The 16,372-nt window shown below is 35.5% G+C and overlaps 1 protein-coding gene across 1 annotated transcript in view; it reads right to left on the bottom strand.

The window, feature by feature from the left end:
- The window catches only part of WT1 (WT1 transcription factor), a 64,510-nt gene extending 51,678 nt beyond the window's left edge, over window positions 1-12,832 (bottom strand). The window contains exons 1-2 of the mRNA XM_089673494.1: window positions 12,342-12,832; window positions 309-431 (exon numbers count right to left, since the gene is read on the bottom strand). Coding sequence (XP_089529620.1) covers window positions 309-431; window positions 12,342-12,729 — 511 coding nt within the window. The 5' untranslated portion in view covers window positions 12,730-12,832. The remainder of the gene's footprint in view (window positions 1-308; window positions 432-12,341) is intronic.
- Between the last annotated feature and the right edge of the window lie 3,540 nt (window positions 12,833-16,372).

The raw sequence follows: 16,372 nt of genomic DNA, 5'->3' as shown, positions 1-16,372 counted from the left end.
CTTTCATGATTTGCATTTTTAACATCAGTGGATAGTAATGATGGTTTCCACGTTTCTCACTCAAAAGGTTTCCTTTGAGAGAAATTAATTTGACATCCTGATTGGATATTTAAAATGTACACATGTGAAAGCCTAACGTTACTTTAGTTCTAATCATCACACCTTGACTCTATACTGCTACATAATCTAAACTCTTCTTCATCAGAAGTACATACAAGTACTGTTTAGAATTTCAGTAGTAACAATAGCTTGGTTTGGCAGCATTTTCAGTGAATGTCAATGAAGAATGGGACATCTGCAAGACTTACCGAGAGAGGATTGCTGGGTAATGGGATCTTCATGTTTGAAGGAGTGGTTGGGGAACTGTGCCGTATGGTGAGACGGAGTATGACCATAACTTGGAGTTCCATCAAAAGCCACCGCACTGTATCCTTTCAAAACAAAACAGTAACATTGTTATTGAGGAACACAAAGTGATGGTGTTTCCTCTTTATTGAAATGTCATCATTACCATCTTTTTTTTTTTATCTGGCAGTGTTATATCAGTCATGGCTAAAGATTTTTTTAAAGTGCAATTCTAGCTAGGATTTGGATAGAGCTGGGAGAGGTTAGAACCTATCAGATTTTACTGTTATCTGGGAGACTATTAAGGAGATTTCTTCTAACATCCTGTCCAGTTTTGGCTAAACATAAACTTTAAGTCCCCTTCAGACATAACCAGGCAATTTAAAGGCTTCTTTCTGTGTGTTTATATGCAGTTTTTCATTCATGACTTGTAGTATAAGAGCAGAATTGCAGGTGAATAGGAATACCTGAAATTCGTGTATAAACATGCATTTTTCAGACACTCCCATTAAAGTCTATGGGGCCAAGAACACACAATTCTCCCCCAAACGAAGCTCAAGTACTTTTTGAGTTATAGATGACAGACAACAAGCAACACAACACTCAGGTGTGAATAGTCCCATTGGGAATAATGAGATTCTTCTTCTGGAGTGTTGTCTCACTTTGGCAAATGCATGAGAAAAACGCTCAGGTGTGAATGTGGCTAACAGTGGTTGGCTTACCAATAGTGTACAAAATGTTCCCTTAACAAAGTAAATGTCCATTCAGCTTAGTCAATAAGCTACGCTCATCCAATCATGTTCAAGCAAAAAATCCAGATTTTCTTTAATTACTTCTCATATGATTGAGTATTCAAAGTGACTAAAGCTTTACCTTTTCATTATGTAAACCTACACTTTGCAAAATGAACATTCCCTGCTCCCTTATTATTATTATTATTATTACTATTATTATTATTATACAGGATTTATATAGCGCCAACAGTTTGCTCAGCGCTTTACAATATAACGGGAGACAATACAGCAACAATACAGTTCAATATAAGAGGGTTAGCAGGTCCCTGCTCCTTGGAGCTTACAATCTAAGAGGGAGGGGCTAGTGGTACAAAAGGTAATAACTGTGGGGGATGGACTGGTAGGAGGAATAGAAGATTCCATTATTAGCTGAGGGCAGGATAGGCTTCCCTGAACAGATAGGTTTTCAGAGATCGCCTAAAAGTGAGCAGAGTAGGCAATAGTCTGATAAATTGGGGTAGAGAGTTCCAGAGGATGGGGGAGGCTCTGGAGAAGTCCTGGAGATGAGCATGGGAGGAGGAGACAAGGGAGCTAGAGAGTAGGAGGTCGTGCAAGGAGCGGAGAGGACGGTTTGGGTGATATCCCTTAATAAACCAGCCTAACTGTATGGCCATGATCTATACTGCAATTTCCTACTTTTCATCTGTGTATCATGGATACATTCTACAAAGCAAATACAAGTACAACAAACCATTTACATCTGTGACCCCCTCCCCAAAGGAGCTTACAGTCTCATTTCCCAGTTACAGTTGAATAATTGTACCTTCAAAGAAAATCTAATTTTTCTAGAAGTCTTATTTACTGTACTTGTATAACCCAAATAACTCTTATGTTTTGGGGTTTAAAGGAAGAAACAATTGTACCTGGAAAATTTTGAAGTAAGCAGAGGGGGATGAACAAACTATGCACACAAGGTCCCTGGTGGTGAGAATACCAACAAACCCAGACAGATGTGCCATCCTGTGTGCCACCAGAAACACATAATAGGAAGGTATCAGTTTTACGATACATTGAGTCACTGACCTGTAACAAGCATGCAATTATCATGGTCCCCAACACTTTACTGACTGCATGCTTGTTAGAATTACTGGCAAGCTAGATAGGAAAATCTGGAGAATGGTGAATGCACCTTTAAAAGCAAATCAGTAATGGCATGTGGTCTATAGAAAAAATTGAGGCCACACACTGCATTCCTGACTTTTCAATAAATGTTATTAAACGTAACTGATCCAGACAAACAGACCAAGGAAGCACTGCCTGGATCCTCCATGTAATGGCAGCTTACGTGTCCATCCTAACAGGTTTTACCTTCAGACCATTTGTTAGTGACATAATTATGCCCTGCAGAGGTAATATTTTTCTTGTCCAGTGATCAATTAAAGCCATAGGGGTTGATTTGCTAAAGAAAAATAGACTGTGCAATTTGCAAAGTTCAGTTGCAACTTACACTTTTGCAAGAGCAGTTGCTCCAGAGCTTAGTACATAAGCAAAAGCTCTGCTCACATTCATCATCCAATCAAGTGCAAGCAAAAATGCAGTTTTTTTTATTTTTCTTGCACTCTATTGGATATTCATTGCAAAGTGAATGTTTGCCTACGGTACTAAGCTCTGAATCAACTGCACTATGCAAAGTGCACAGTCTATTTGCCTTTAGTAAATCAACCCCATATAGTAGCTTTCCATTTGCTACCTCTTGGGTTGTTGGCTTTTTCCCAATGGCATACAACTTGGACTCAGAATTTGGCGTTGGCTTACTAAAGGAATAGAAACTGCAAACTTAGCAAAATGAAGATGCACTTAGTAAAGTAAGCTGAAGGTGTGTTCACTTTCGATACTCAATCAGGTACAAGGCAAATGGAAACACATGATCTTGGCTTGTGCAGGATTTGATGATTGAAGTGAACAGAGCATCAATATATTCACTGAACATATACCAATCTTACACTACTTTAAAATCAGACCCAGTGAAGGTCAATTAGTAGTTAGCAATAAATAAATTGGGCCTTATGGGTTGTGATCATTTCTGTTTTACATGTCCTCTTCTTATGAAGGCAACACATTTATACTGTTCTATAATGGAATAGGGATTAGCTAAGGTTCAGGCCAAACTCAGCTACCCATGAGAAAATGCCAATGTCAAATGAGAGCAGACTGTTGGTCCAGTTAGCTGCGGGCATGGAATTCCCTACCCTTCAGCTGCACCTAATAAAGGTGCCTGTGACATCATTGACTTCATATGGTCACATGGCCATATTTGGACTATGTCATTGAACTATTGTGGACGATTGTGTTCATTTTTAACACCAAGTCATTGCTAACCTTTATCCTTTATAATAAATGTAGCTCCCTATTTATTACTCAGTTTAGCATGAAATAGAGGGGTCATCTTTACAATGGTCTAGTGAGCCTATATTCACTGCAACAGCCCATCATTTTAAAGACAACTTAAAAAAGAGATTTCTCTCTGCTGGATATTTCAGGCAAACACCATAAAAATATTCCAAGGAGGGAATTTACAATTGGCACTAAACTCTCCTCTGGTGCCGAATGCATGAGCTTTATTCAACTAAATCTTATTGTAAAGAAGAAGGTTCATGCTTATGATTAGCTGGTATGTACTTTTTGTATTGCTTGCCCCTTCCTTTTAGATTGCAACCTCTTGCAAACAAGGTCCTCCAAATACTCTTTTATTGAATTGTATTGTAACCATACTGTCTCCTTTTATTTTGTAAAGCGATGCATAATAATAATAATGTATTATCAATATTAATGATAGCAATAATAATATGGACTTTAGAAGAGGAAGAAAACAACAGAAATTGGTGGACATCACCCTCTTAATTATTATTATTATTATTATACAGTATTTATATAGCACCAAAGGGTTTGCTCAGTGCTGTACAGTAGCAAGGGGGACAGGACATGAGACAAGACAGTAACAATACAATACACGAGGGGTTCGAGGGCCCTGCTCTTTCAATCTTACAATCTTAATAAGTCCTACATTTTCCAAGAATTACCATATAATATGACCCCTTGATACAAAGTAATAGTTAATATTTATTAAACCTAATGGAGTTCATGTATAAAAAAAACAATGAACAATTTATGCTCTATAAAAAAAAAATCAAACAATGGAAATTCTTTCATTGCACATCTGACTGCTTGAACTACTACCAGCTGAGTGTGACTCTACCATTATTCTCCAGTTTTTATACATAAAGATATCCTGGGGCTGATTTACTAAATGAGCACAGACTGTTCACTGGGGAAAGTGAATGTGCCCTTTGAAAAGTAACTGATCTATGAGTTTAGTAAATAAGGTGAAATTGTGTTCACATCACTCAAGCAATTGATTTTAGCAAAAGCCCAGTTGATTTTACATCTTCCTCGCACATGATTGGGTATTCAACACCAAGTACAGTTTATTGACTAGCTTTCACTTTGCTTAAATAAGTAAACATGTACTTTGTTAAGTGAACATCCTGTACTTCTTTAGTAGATCACCCCCAATTTCAATGTGATACCACTGTGGAACATTTATATAGGAGAAATAGGAAATAATAATAAGATTTTTGCAAGATTTCCTCCTCTACTGTTAAAGGAATTGTATACAGAGATAAATATGTAGGCTGCTAGAGAAATATGTAGGCTGCTATTAATGACCTCTCTTTCTGGAACTGCGAGTTATTATTATTATACAGGCTTTATATTGCGCCAACAGTTTGCACAGCGCTGTACAAAATAAAGGGAGACAGAACAATTACAATACATTTCAGTACAGAAGGAATAGGAGGCCCTGCTCATGGTTATCTGGCTATCATGCTGATCCAAGTGCTACACTACTTTAAGCCAGCGACCTGGAATACATATGTAGATCAGGCAGCTGTCTAGCTTCACTTGCTGCATACTTATTCCTGATCAGTGATGCAGAAATTATTATTGCTAGAGACAGCCAAGCACCTAGCATTTTACAACAGAGCTCAGCAATGGCAACCTACATATCTGTATTTATCTTCTTTAACTTTTATTATATTTTATCTGACAGTGTGAACATTCATATGATCTGACCAGCTCATCCCTCTCCAGGGACGATTCAAATTTGTTGCATGAACTCCAACAATTTTGTAAATTTTTTGTGCTGCTTTTTATCAACACTTTTTCATAACTAGAGAAAAAATTTGCTGCAAAATTCATTGCAACCTGTAGGGGAGATTTGCCTTTCTTATATGTGCCCTATATATAAACTACATATATACCTTATAGAAATATAAATACCATTAGTACCATATATTGAAAAAGCTAATGAAACTTAATTTTTGCACATAACTTTTTAATGTTTTTCATGTGTGTATATATATATATTTTTTTTTTATTATTATTATTATTTATTTTTTTTAATTATTATTATTATTATTATTTAATACACACAAGGCTGTTGTGTGTTTGTGGTAAAAAAAAATAAATAAACATTACTCCAAAACATTTCTTAGAATGTCTATCTAACACATTTTAAATATTTTGTTTAACATAATAAAATTATAACATTTAAAGCAAATTCTTCTTTTTGTTAAAAATAGTATTATTGTTTTAAACCAGCTTTTCTCAACCTTTTCAACACAGGGGAATCCTTAAAATATCTTTAAGGCTCAGGGAACCCCTGATAATAATTACTAAAACAACTCATGATACATTCGTGTGATGGTCCATGATAAGAATGCTCCTTACATTTCTGGTCATTGGAAAGAATTGCCCCCTTATAGATAACTATAAAGATCAATGGTGTCAGTGGGAACTTGTATGAGAGGCATAAATTGCTCATTGCTCAAGGAACCCATAGCAACCTAGAGGAACCCTAGGGTTCCATGGAACCCTGGTTGAGAAACCCTGTTTTAAACATTCATTTATATTCTAAATTTGAAAGACAATGATTAGATTTGAAAAGACATGGTTCCACTGTTAAATTAATTAAATCCTAACAGCAAATGAGTGCTATAGCATATTCATTAATGGATATTCTGTATCTGATGAGATGGGTAAAAAAAAAAGTCAAACCTAATAAACTGTAAACACCTTGGGTCCAGTTTTTGTAATTTATTTTGGGGTTTTGTTAAGCAAAACAAACCAGTTAAAAATAGCACCGAATGGAAAATTACTTGTCAGAAAATAAACTTTCAATATGTATCCCAAACAAATGGAGTCAGCCCTTTCTGCAGCCCCTGACCATCCATCAAGTGGTGGGGAGACACTTTCATTAATTAGCAGAGCCAGCGAAGAGAAAATATCCAGAACAAATTACAACAAAGGACTATCCTCTGTCCTCCTTGTCACCAATCTCACATCGTGCACTGTACAGCCTGACCTAGAATATGGACTGATCGTTTCATTGCCATTATATTCTGAACGTACTTGTATATAAAATATATCAGACAGGTGTGTGTGTATGTATAAATAGAGAGAGAGAGAGAGAGAGAGAGAGAGAGAGAGAGAGAGAGAGAGAGAGAGAGAGAGAGAGAGAGAGAGAGAGAGAGAGATCATTTATTTCTAATTTCTTTTTTATTATTATGATTGTTATTATTTAGCTTACTAGGTAGTTAAGAATCTTTTCTCAATAAATGAGTGATTATCTCTTTATGGGAAAAACAAATTCCTGTTCATTTTGAACACAAATAAATCATGGGTAGATGAAGTAAGTAATGTTGTCAGGAAATTGCTTTTTTATAACTGGACAAATTTAAGTGAATATTCAATTTACTGAGTGAAGATTCTCAACTAATTCTGCATTGAGCCCTATTTTTTTTTTCTTTCTTTCTCTTTTCTTTTTGCATTTCCATCTTTTCCATTTATCTATCACTCTAGTTATCAATCTATTTATTCTAATGTATACGCAGTCATGTCTAATATATAAATATATATATATATATCTATATCTATCTATCTATCTATCTCAATATATAAATATATATATATATAGAGAGAGAGAGAGAGAGAGAGAGAGAGATAGCGAGATAGCTAGCTAGCTAGCTAGATAGCTAGATAGATAGATAGATAGATAGATAGATAGATAGATAGATAGATAGATAGATAGATAGATAGTTGAGTGTGTGTGTACAGAGAGAAACTATGATCTCCTGAGTGTCATAAACTGTGAATGACCAGAGAATAGCTGAGATCTGTTGAATCGCAGCTATTCTCTGTGTCATAAAAGGCCACCTCAGTCTGACAAAATAATAACTCTAAAGATCTGAAAAGTAATAATTTGAAGAATAATATTTTGTGCCCCCCACCCCCCTTTTGTACATGGCTCCCACATCAGCAGATGTATTGAAGGCTCCTTGGTATTGTCCCATAGACAGGCAGGCTGTGTTCTGCACACATTCGTCCAGATTATTCTTCTCATCTGTGACCTTGACAAGTCCATCCTCGGAGCAGAGCCATGCTTTGGTCACGGTTCCAGGTCTCGCCTGACCCAAAGCTTTAGGAATCCGATAAGGCTCGCCAGTACTGAGGGAATCTTCCTAGTAAGTTCTCTTTAATTAACTTCTTATCGCCGCCTGGGCTGATTAGGACGTGTTGAAAAACATGAATGGTCCACAGCTGTCTGCACACAGGGGGTGGCTGCCCCCATAGCAAGCCAAGAACTGGGCACACGTCTAAAGGAGACCTTTCCACCACTTGGCTAATGGGGGGATCGTGCCAACAAGGTAACGCTTTTCCCACGATGCCCAAAGAGAAGAATGGAAGGTTTAACCTTGACTCTGTCCATCCTCACTGTGGACGATGACTCCCAGATAGTTATTAAAGGAGATCATTACTATCTTCACATACCATGCTGAACCAATTACATTCGATTACAGGGGAGCTATGATTATCTCATATTGTCAAGATGTCAACTACACAGACTGAGAGGAAATATTTTACATTTTTAGTAAAAAATTGTATTACCCAAATATACACTTATGTTATGGCAGAGTTTTAATTAAAAACTAATAAAATATATATATATCAGATAGATTGATAAATATTAGCTGAAACAATAATATGCTGCCATGTTAAAATATATATATATATATATATATGCAATCGAGCTAATTTACTGAAGGGGTTGAAAATCTTAATTAATCCTAACACGATTGTGTGAATATTCACTTCAAGTATCCAATCTTGTGCAGATGAAATACATCCAGGAATTATATTTTCACGAGATTAGATATAAGTGAAATTGAGTGAAGATTCTCAACTTCCTTGTAAATCAGCCTCAACATATCTTCATCTACAATCCTCTGGTCAGGGACATTATTTGTATATATATATATATGATAATATGTCACAAATTTAAATTTCGATCTATCAATTATATTATACACACTGCATATATTAGATGGCTATGTTATATATAAAATGTACGTAGCATTTTTGTGCATATGCTACAGGCGAAAATCATGGCGAACTTCACCTTGCCTTTAATATATATATATATATATATATATATATATACACATTATGAACAATTTCACATTAGCAGCATGCATCTACAATGCTTAAACTGTATGTACATGAATATATATATATATATATATATATACACATTATGAACAATTTCACATTAGCAGCATGCATCTACAATGCTTAAACTGTATGTACATGAATATATATATATATATATATATATATATATATATATATATATATATATAAATAAATATATATATATATATATATATATATATATACACTACAGGCAATATTTTAATATTTGAGATCGGATCATCTAATTTTTCCTATTAGTTATATACTATTATATTATACTATTTCATATACTTCTATATCATATATTAAACTCAAAGAAATGCCGATATTCAACTCCCAGAAATCCATATAATAACTTAAATTATTTTTGTTGTAGCTATTAGCCTCAGAAGCTAATTATTTAATACAAATATTTATAGAACGTGTATACTTTTATTTTATTTTTGCTCTTATTCCCAATTACCGAATGATAATGGTAATTCTTTTGACTACATGGCAGTAACTGTAGAATTAAATTGACCTTATGTTTTTTATTACAAGCTGTATTGCTTTTGCTTAAAGGATTTTCAGATTTTTTTTTAAGTGGCATATTTTATTCTTTTTAAATATTAGATATTGGTGGACTAGTTTATATGCCGTCATAAAGTAAGGTAATCTTATTTTTACATCGCCTTTTTGCATTAATTCCTTAAAACTATCTACAGAATCAAGGATGTTTATTGTCAGTGATTACAGCTACTCTTGTAAAATTGATGGTAAAACACTTATGAACACTTGCTTCTATTGCATGTGGGTAGATAGACAGATAGCATGTTGCACATAAAAATCCCAGATATACAGTACATACTAGGCTATTATGGAGGATTAAATAAAAGTAACCCAAAAACAGTAATTTTTGTATCAAAGCACCTAGAGTAGAGTTCTTTACAGGCGTAGAGGTTATTCACTAATGTTTGTATGTAAGGTAAACCTGTATTCATTTTAATCCCCATGCATGTGAGGGAAGGATATTAAAACAAAAACAAAAAAAAGATCCAGCACTTCCTTGTTATTACAATGAACACAGCTTCCCCTTATTTATTAAGACCAATGAAACTCTTCTTATTATTATAATACAGGATTTATATAACACCAACAGTTTGCTCAGCGCTTTACAATATAACGGGAGACAATACAGCAACAATACAGTTCAATACAAGAGGGATAGGAGGGTCCTGCTCCTTGGAGCTTACAATCAAAGAGGAAGGGAATAAAAAAATAGAATTTTTTTTTTTTTAATTTAGGTTATTGGGGCTGTTCATTTAGCAAACTGGATGTTCATTTACAAAGTGAATGATAGTAAATACGATGAACCTGTGTTCACTTTGAATACTCAATCAGGTGAGAGGGAAAATAAAAAAAATATTGCTGGTTAATCAACAAAAACAACTTATTTACTAAACTTTGCTAAGTAAACCATGTCTATTTCTTTGGTGATTCGACCCTAGAGAGTAATATGTAAACTTGAAAGTATATCGCCTTATATTATAAAATAGAAATGCACGATGATGCTTGTTCACTGCTGAAAAGCTAAAGTCTAGTCTAGTGTAACAACCCATACAACCAGATCCAGCTCACTGAAGACAGATCAATGTGGGATTTGGATTGATGTTCTATGCTGTATTGTTTATGCCTGCTGCCTTATTATAGAATAAGCTACTAGCATATTCTTGTGTCAGGTTTTAGTGGGACAGGCAGCCACCAACAAACTCCATTAGTTTACAAGTACACCAGTCTGTGTGATCACACTGTACATGTGTGTATTGGGATTATGTAGGAGGTCTGCAGCCAGCAGTAATCCCCTTTCTTATAATCCATCATGCTGCCCTCCTTCCAACCCCCACCTCCCCTCATGTGCACTGTATTACTGTTTCCTCTTGAACTTGAACTTAAAGGGGCTCTATAGACCCCAAAAATCTATCTTTCTGTCTATTATTTACATATTTATCATTTATCATATATCTATAAAACAAATTATTAGAGAGAGAGAAGAGAGAGAGAGAGAGAGAGAGAGAGAGAGAGAGAGATTGGAATATGATTACAACTGCAAGCAGCCTAAAATCATGGTGGGGTAGAATGCAATGTACTAAGAGGACTCAAAAATATTCTAGCAAGGGGTTCAGTTTGCAGACTCAAACCTGTAAAGGAAAGGATTCTGGGATGTACCTAAACATAAGGTTGAAGGTAAAACAATTTCACTATATTCACTAAGCGATGTGAATAGTCTGCCCCATTAGTAAATCACCCTCATTGACTACTATTAGTGATAGACTCACCTATTACAATCAGTACAATCTTAGATTTACCAACAGTTATGCAGCACAAGTGTCTACCTAAACAATCCATTCAATTTAAAACCAGTACTGTTAGATTGTACAATCAGATTGTAAAATGTATGGTCAATTTAGTAGTCAAGGCTGGATATGTAAAGGCCTCTCTGCTGATTACTGACAGCCCGTTGCCCTGGTAAACTGACAGTTATCAGTGGGATTGTCAGTGGGATTTCTGGACAGGAGATAAGCAATGTATAGATTACCTTGGTAAATATTACCTGTTCCTATTCTTCTCAAGATTTTGCATATTAAAATGTGAACACTATTAATATTGTTAAAACTATTATATATAAAACCAATTCGTACATGGAATTTGAAGGCTCTATGCTCCAATCTGCCTACAACCCAGTTGAGAAAAAAACAGAAGACATACCGAAAATAGAAAACTGAACCAACAAACAAAAATCATGACACACACACACATAAAACACATTTCACATATATGTCTAATAATTTCTGTACATTAGTTATTACATATTAATACTTCCTCTGTTTTACAAAATAATCCAAACTACTTACATATATTAGACAAAATGGGCATTTCACATGCAGATTAATTAAAATATAAATATCAATGATCAATGCACATACAACTTTTCTCGACACGTATTGCGTGATAAATAGCAATTACTGTAGCATATCCAGAAATAACTGTAAATAATAATACATTGCTATATTCACAAGTAAAAGGTATATTTACTATTGATAACACTGTGTGTCTTTTTAATATTGCAATTAAAAACAAAATTTGCTTGGCAGTTATATATATATTTGCCAAGCAAATTCTGTTTTCAATTGTATATATATATATATATATATATATATATATATATATATATATATATAACTCTAGGTACAGAACTATATATAGTTCTGTAAAAGATTTCTGCACTTTTATGTATTTTATATATATTTTATAAATATATATATATGGATAAAAGTGCGGAAACTTCCTAGAAGCAAATTGTTCTTACTTCAATGTTACAAAACAGATGGGTAGTCCTTATAATCTAATCCTATTAATGGTTAATATACCTTTTATTTGTTAAAAAAAAAAAACAATATACTATTATGTACAGTTATTAAACACACACAGTATAATATACACATATATGAACATTTTACTTTTCAGAAAGGTAACCTAAAGCCAAGTGTTACATATGTATATATTACATCTCTCTAATGACAACATGCAGTTGAAAATGATATATCAATTTCCTTGTTGTCCCACCCATGTTATCCAGCTTTTGAGGTGTTTTATTATGGGATATTTGGTGTTGGTGGAGGTAAGTGTCCTTACCTTGATTCCTGATGCCCTGCTGGTTCTCCAGGCAGTTGGATAGGTAAGGGGCATTGGGAAACATCCGAGGCTGTCCCGTGGAGGCTTGGCTAGGAGGTGGTGCCCCGAAGGCTCCGTACCTACATGCCCCCGCGGTGCCGGTGAACTGTCCGGAGAAGTGGACGGTGAAGGCGCTCAGGCACTGATCCTCGTGAAGATCCGGGTTCCAGGTGGGCTCCTGCTTGATGAACGAGTGGGGGGCGAGGGAGGTATACGGGGCCCCCGGGGGGAAGTCCAGCACCGGGGCCCACTGGGTGTTGCTGTTCACCGGTACATTACAGCTGCTATTCCCGGCCAGGGAGGAGACTGGGGGTAGGAGGGTGTTCATATCCCGCACATCGGACCCCATCTGACCCTTCCAGGCTCGGTCCCTTTGTGGGCTCAGTCCAGGCAGAGGTGACTACTCAGAGCTGACAAAGTCCCCAGCGTTGTCCCGGTGGAGCTGTGCAGTGTGGGAGCTGCCGGAGCCGTGTGTCTCCTCCTGGCCAGGTCCCTAATGTTCTAATAGAGGATAGTAAGGGAGGAGGAGCCCGGATCCCATTCATACACTGCACCCCCTGCCATAGCACTCCACACTGCTGGGGGAGGGGAGGGGGTCAGCTCTCCTACTTATTACATATCTGACAGTGACGCACTAGGCTCATATAAGCAACAAAAATAACATTGCTGGGCTGTGCATCAGTTCAAGGATGCTGCAGAAATTAATTGGGTCCTGTAAGTACCCCCCCCCCAGATCTTCATCCCCTTTACTTTTAAATATACATCCTTACATTGAGTTGTCTGTGAATATGTATTAGAGTTATGGAGCTTTTAGGTGATCGTGTGATCTGTGGATGGACAGATTGTATGCTATTGAGTGTCTTGTGCTGTTGTGTGTGTATTGAATGTAGGCTTGTATTGGTATTGTAAGATCATAGGTAGAAGGGGCAGAGAGAGAGATCCATTGATATATGATGTGCAGGACTCTATATAATACATAATTAGCTAAAATCAAATAAACATCACTTTGCAGTGTTGCTATCTCTAGCTAAATATTAAACTATCTAGTATGTTCATACATATTGCATTGGGGCTGATTTACAAAAGAGTACTGACTGTGTTCAATTCATGCTTGTTATATTAGGGCTGATCTACTAAAAGTGTCGAGACTGACCCCTTTGCAAAGTGAATGGGCATTTAAAAAACAATAAAATTATATATATATATATATATATATATATATATATATATATATATTATAGTTAGATAGATTCCCATGCAAGTTGCTGGGTGCTCATATTGAACAGGACTTCACCTTAGTTGCTAGGATACAAGTGAACTTTTGCATCCTCTCCTTCCCTTAGCAAATCAGCCCCACTGCCCAGACCTAGCTAGTAGCAGTGACAGCAGTATTAATTGAAATGCCATGACAGGATCTGTGTAGGTCAGATGTATGGGGATGATGATCGTTTCTGCATGCCCGATCCTAGATGCTCCCAAGAGATAGCAGACTGTCACCAGTGTACAGGGGAGCTATCCATTACCCAGAGTGGCAAGCCCTTAAATTCACATTAAACGATAATGAACTTTCACCTCCTCTCTATCACTTCAGGGTGACTTGTTATTCCTCTTAAACACTTTCACACGGTCCTGAAAAGCGAGACAAAGTTCTGATGGGTCAGTTTGTTTAAGTAGATCGTCCCTGTGATTTGCACCCGTGTGATCTGTCCTGGATGGGGATTGTAATGAGTGTACAGCAGAGCAAAATAACACAGGTTAATCAGAGATAACATCTGGTGTGCCCCTGGGTGGGATAAGATAAGGAAGATAGGGGGTTACCTTGGGAAAAATCATATTAACCATTATACCATATATAAAAAAAAATACACACACATATATATATATATATATATATATATATATATATATATATAATGCAACACACTCACATATATATATAATACAACACACACCCATATATATATATATATATATATAATACAAAACACACACATATATATATATATAATACAACACACACATATATATATATATATATATATATATATATATATATATATATAATACAACACACACACACACACATATATATATAAACTTTGGAGCTTACGTATTACATATATATATATGAAATGTTTATATATATATATATATATATATATATATATATATTCTATATATATATATATATATATATTCTATATATATATTCAAATTCTATAAACAAAGTGTAAGGCTGAGAAGAAACGAATTTTAGCTGATTAAAATGTGTGGTTCCTTATTTAATCACACTCATAGATATTGTAACACAATTTATGGTATATGTCATGATGAATATGATGATAAATATATAATTTCGTGAGAGAATATATTACACTATGTAAAAAATAAATAAATAAATATATACTTTGCATTGCAGACAGTGAGATTATATCTAATATAACTCTTTTTTATTGTAAATATTGCTTTTTAATTTTATATATTGTCTATACATACATGCAAAATACAGTACGCTCGGGTAATTAAGAAACAATATTAATAATAATAATAATAATATTAATGATAAATAATAAGAATTAAGAAACAAGCCGACCCCCAACCTACTAATATCTATCATACATAAAGCAGGTGTAACTGAATATTGTCACTGCACTTGTACATTGCTAGAAATATATTCCCGACATAGGCATATGTGTGATATTTTTATACACTATAAAAATTACAGAGAAGAATGTTTAATTAAGCCGAAGCCTTTTTCTACTATGAAGATCAATTAGTCTAGAACAAAATAATCAGATAGATTAGATTTAAGCAAAAGAAGAATTAGTATATATGTTACTGCCATGAAACAAACACCCATATATTATTACATACCTAATAGAAAAAAGGAATAATATTTTACATATATCTTCCAAATTAGCTTTATGTTCGCTAATATATATACATTTTAGGCCAAAGAAGAATAAGGAACAAAATATTAGCAAAGAGATACAAATAGGAAACACAAATAATAATAATAATAATAATGAGACAATGTAACACAATAAATGTAATATATATGTTATTTTTATATATATATATATATATATATATATATATATATATATATATATATATATATATCTCAATCATATAACAATATTTTCAAAATAACAATCTGTATTCCAAACGATTTCTATGTAGGAGGAAAGTCTCCCGATGGAAGAAGAGCGGCGTAGATGCAGCGGTGAAGCGGCGTAGATGCGCGGGCGCGGAGCGGGATTCTGGCGCACTAGTCTTTGTAGATCGGCGTAGCGGAGCCCCCGGCCGGCTCTGTGTTCAGTAATCAATGAGCACTGTAATAAAAGATTGTGGCTGAGTCAATTTGCTGGTCAATTAAGCAGGTCCTGGCATTTGGAAGCCTCTGCATTGATTTAATATCCAGCCGGGAGATTATAGCCCGCCTGTGTTCATTGGCACACACCTTGACCTCCGTTTCCTCGCATTGAAAAGCTGCGCAAGGTTACCGGACCAAAAATAGAGGACGAGGAGCGCCTATTGTCGGCGAGCTATTTTCTGCCCGGGGTTCGGAGTCCAAGGTCACCGGGCCGGGACTGTACAAGGGATGAGCGGGACCACCAGGGATGATCCCAGATTAGAACATTTCCTCCTCCTCCTCTCATCCTCATCCTCTACACCACCGGATCCTTTATTACTGCTATTCGGGTTAAAGGAAACCTGTCCTTACTGACCTCACCTTTAAAAAAATCCATTCTGCCTGGCATTTGTGATCATCCCCTGGCTTCAGTACCCACTGATCTAAAACAAGCATGCAGGCAGTGAAGTCACAGCTGGCTCAGAACTCCTGAATTTTTAGCCTTTGCTGGGTGACATTAAACTCTGTGTTATTTATTATTTTATTTATTCCTGGTACTTATATAGTGCGATCAATTTACATATATATAGTACATTCACATCAGTCCCTAACCCTCAAGGGGCGTACAATCTAAGGT

Source organism: Staurois parvus, unplaced genomic scaffold, assembly GCF_062004578.1.
Source record: "Staurois parvus isolate SC_StPar_1 unplaced genomic scaffold, SC_StPar_1.0 ptg000138l, whole genome shotgun sequence".
In the NCBI taxonomy this organism is placed as follows: domain Eukaryota; kingdom Metazoa; phylum Chordata; class Amphibia; order Anura; family Ranidae; genus Staurois; species Staurois parvus.
The sequence above is the reverse complement of the archived record's forward strand: the minus strand, read 5'-3'. Positions and strand labels throughout refer to the sequence as shown.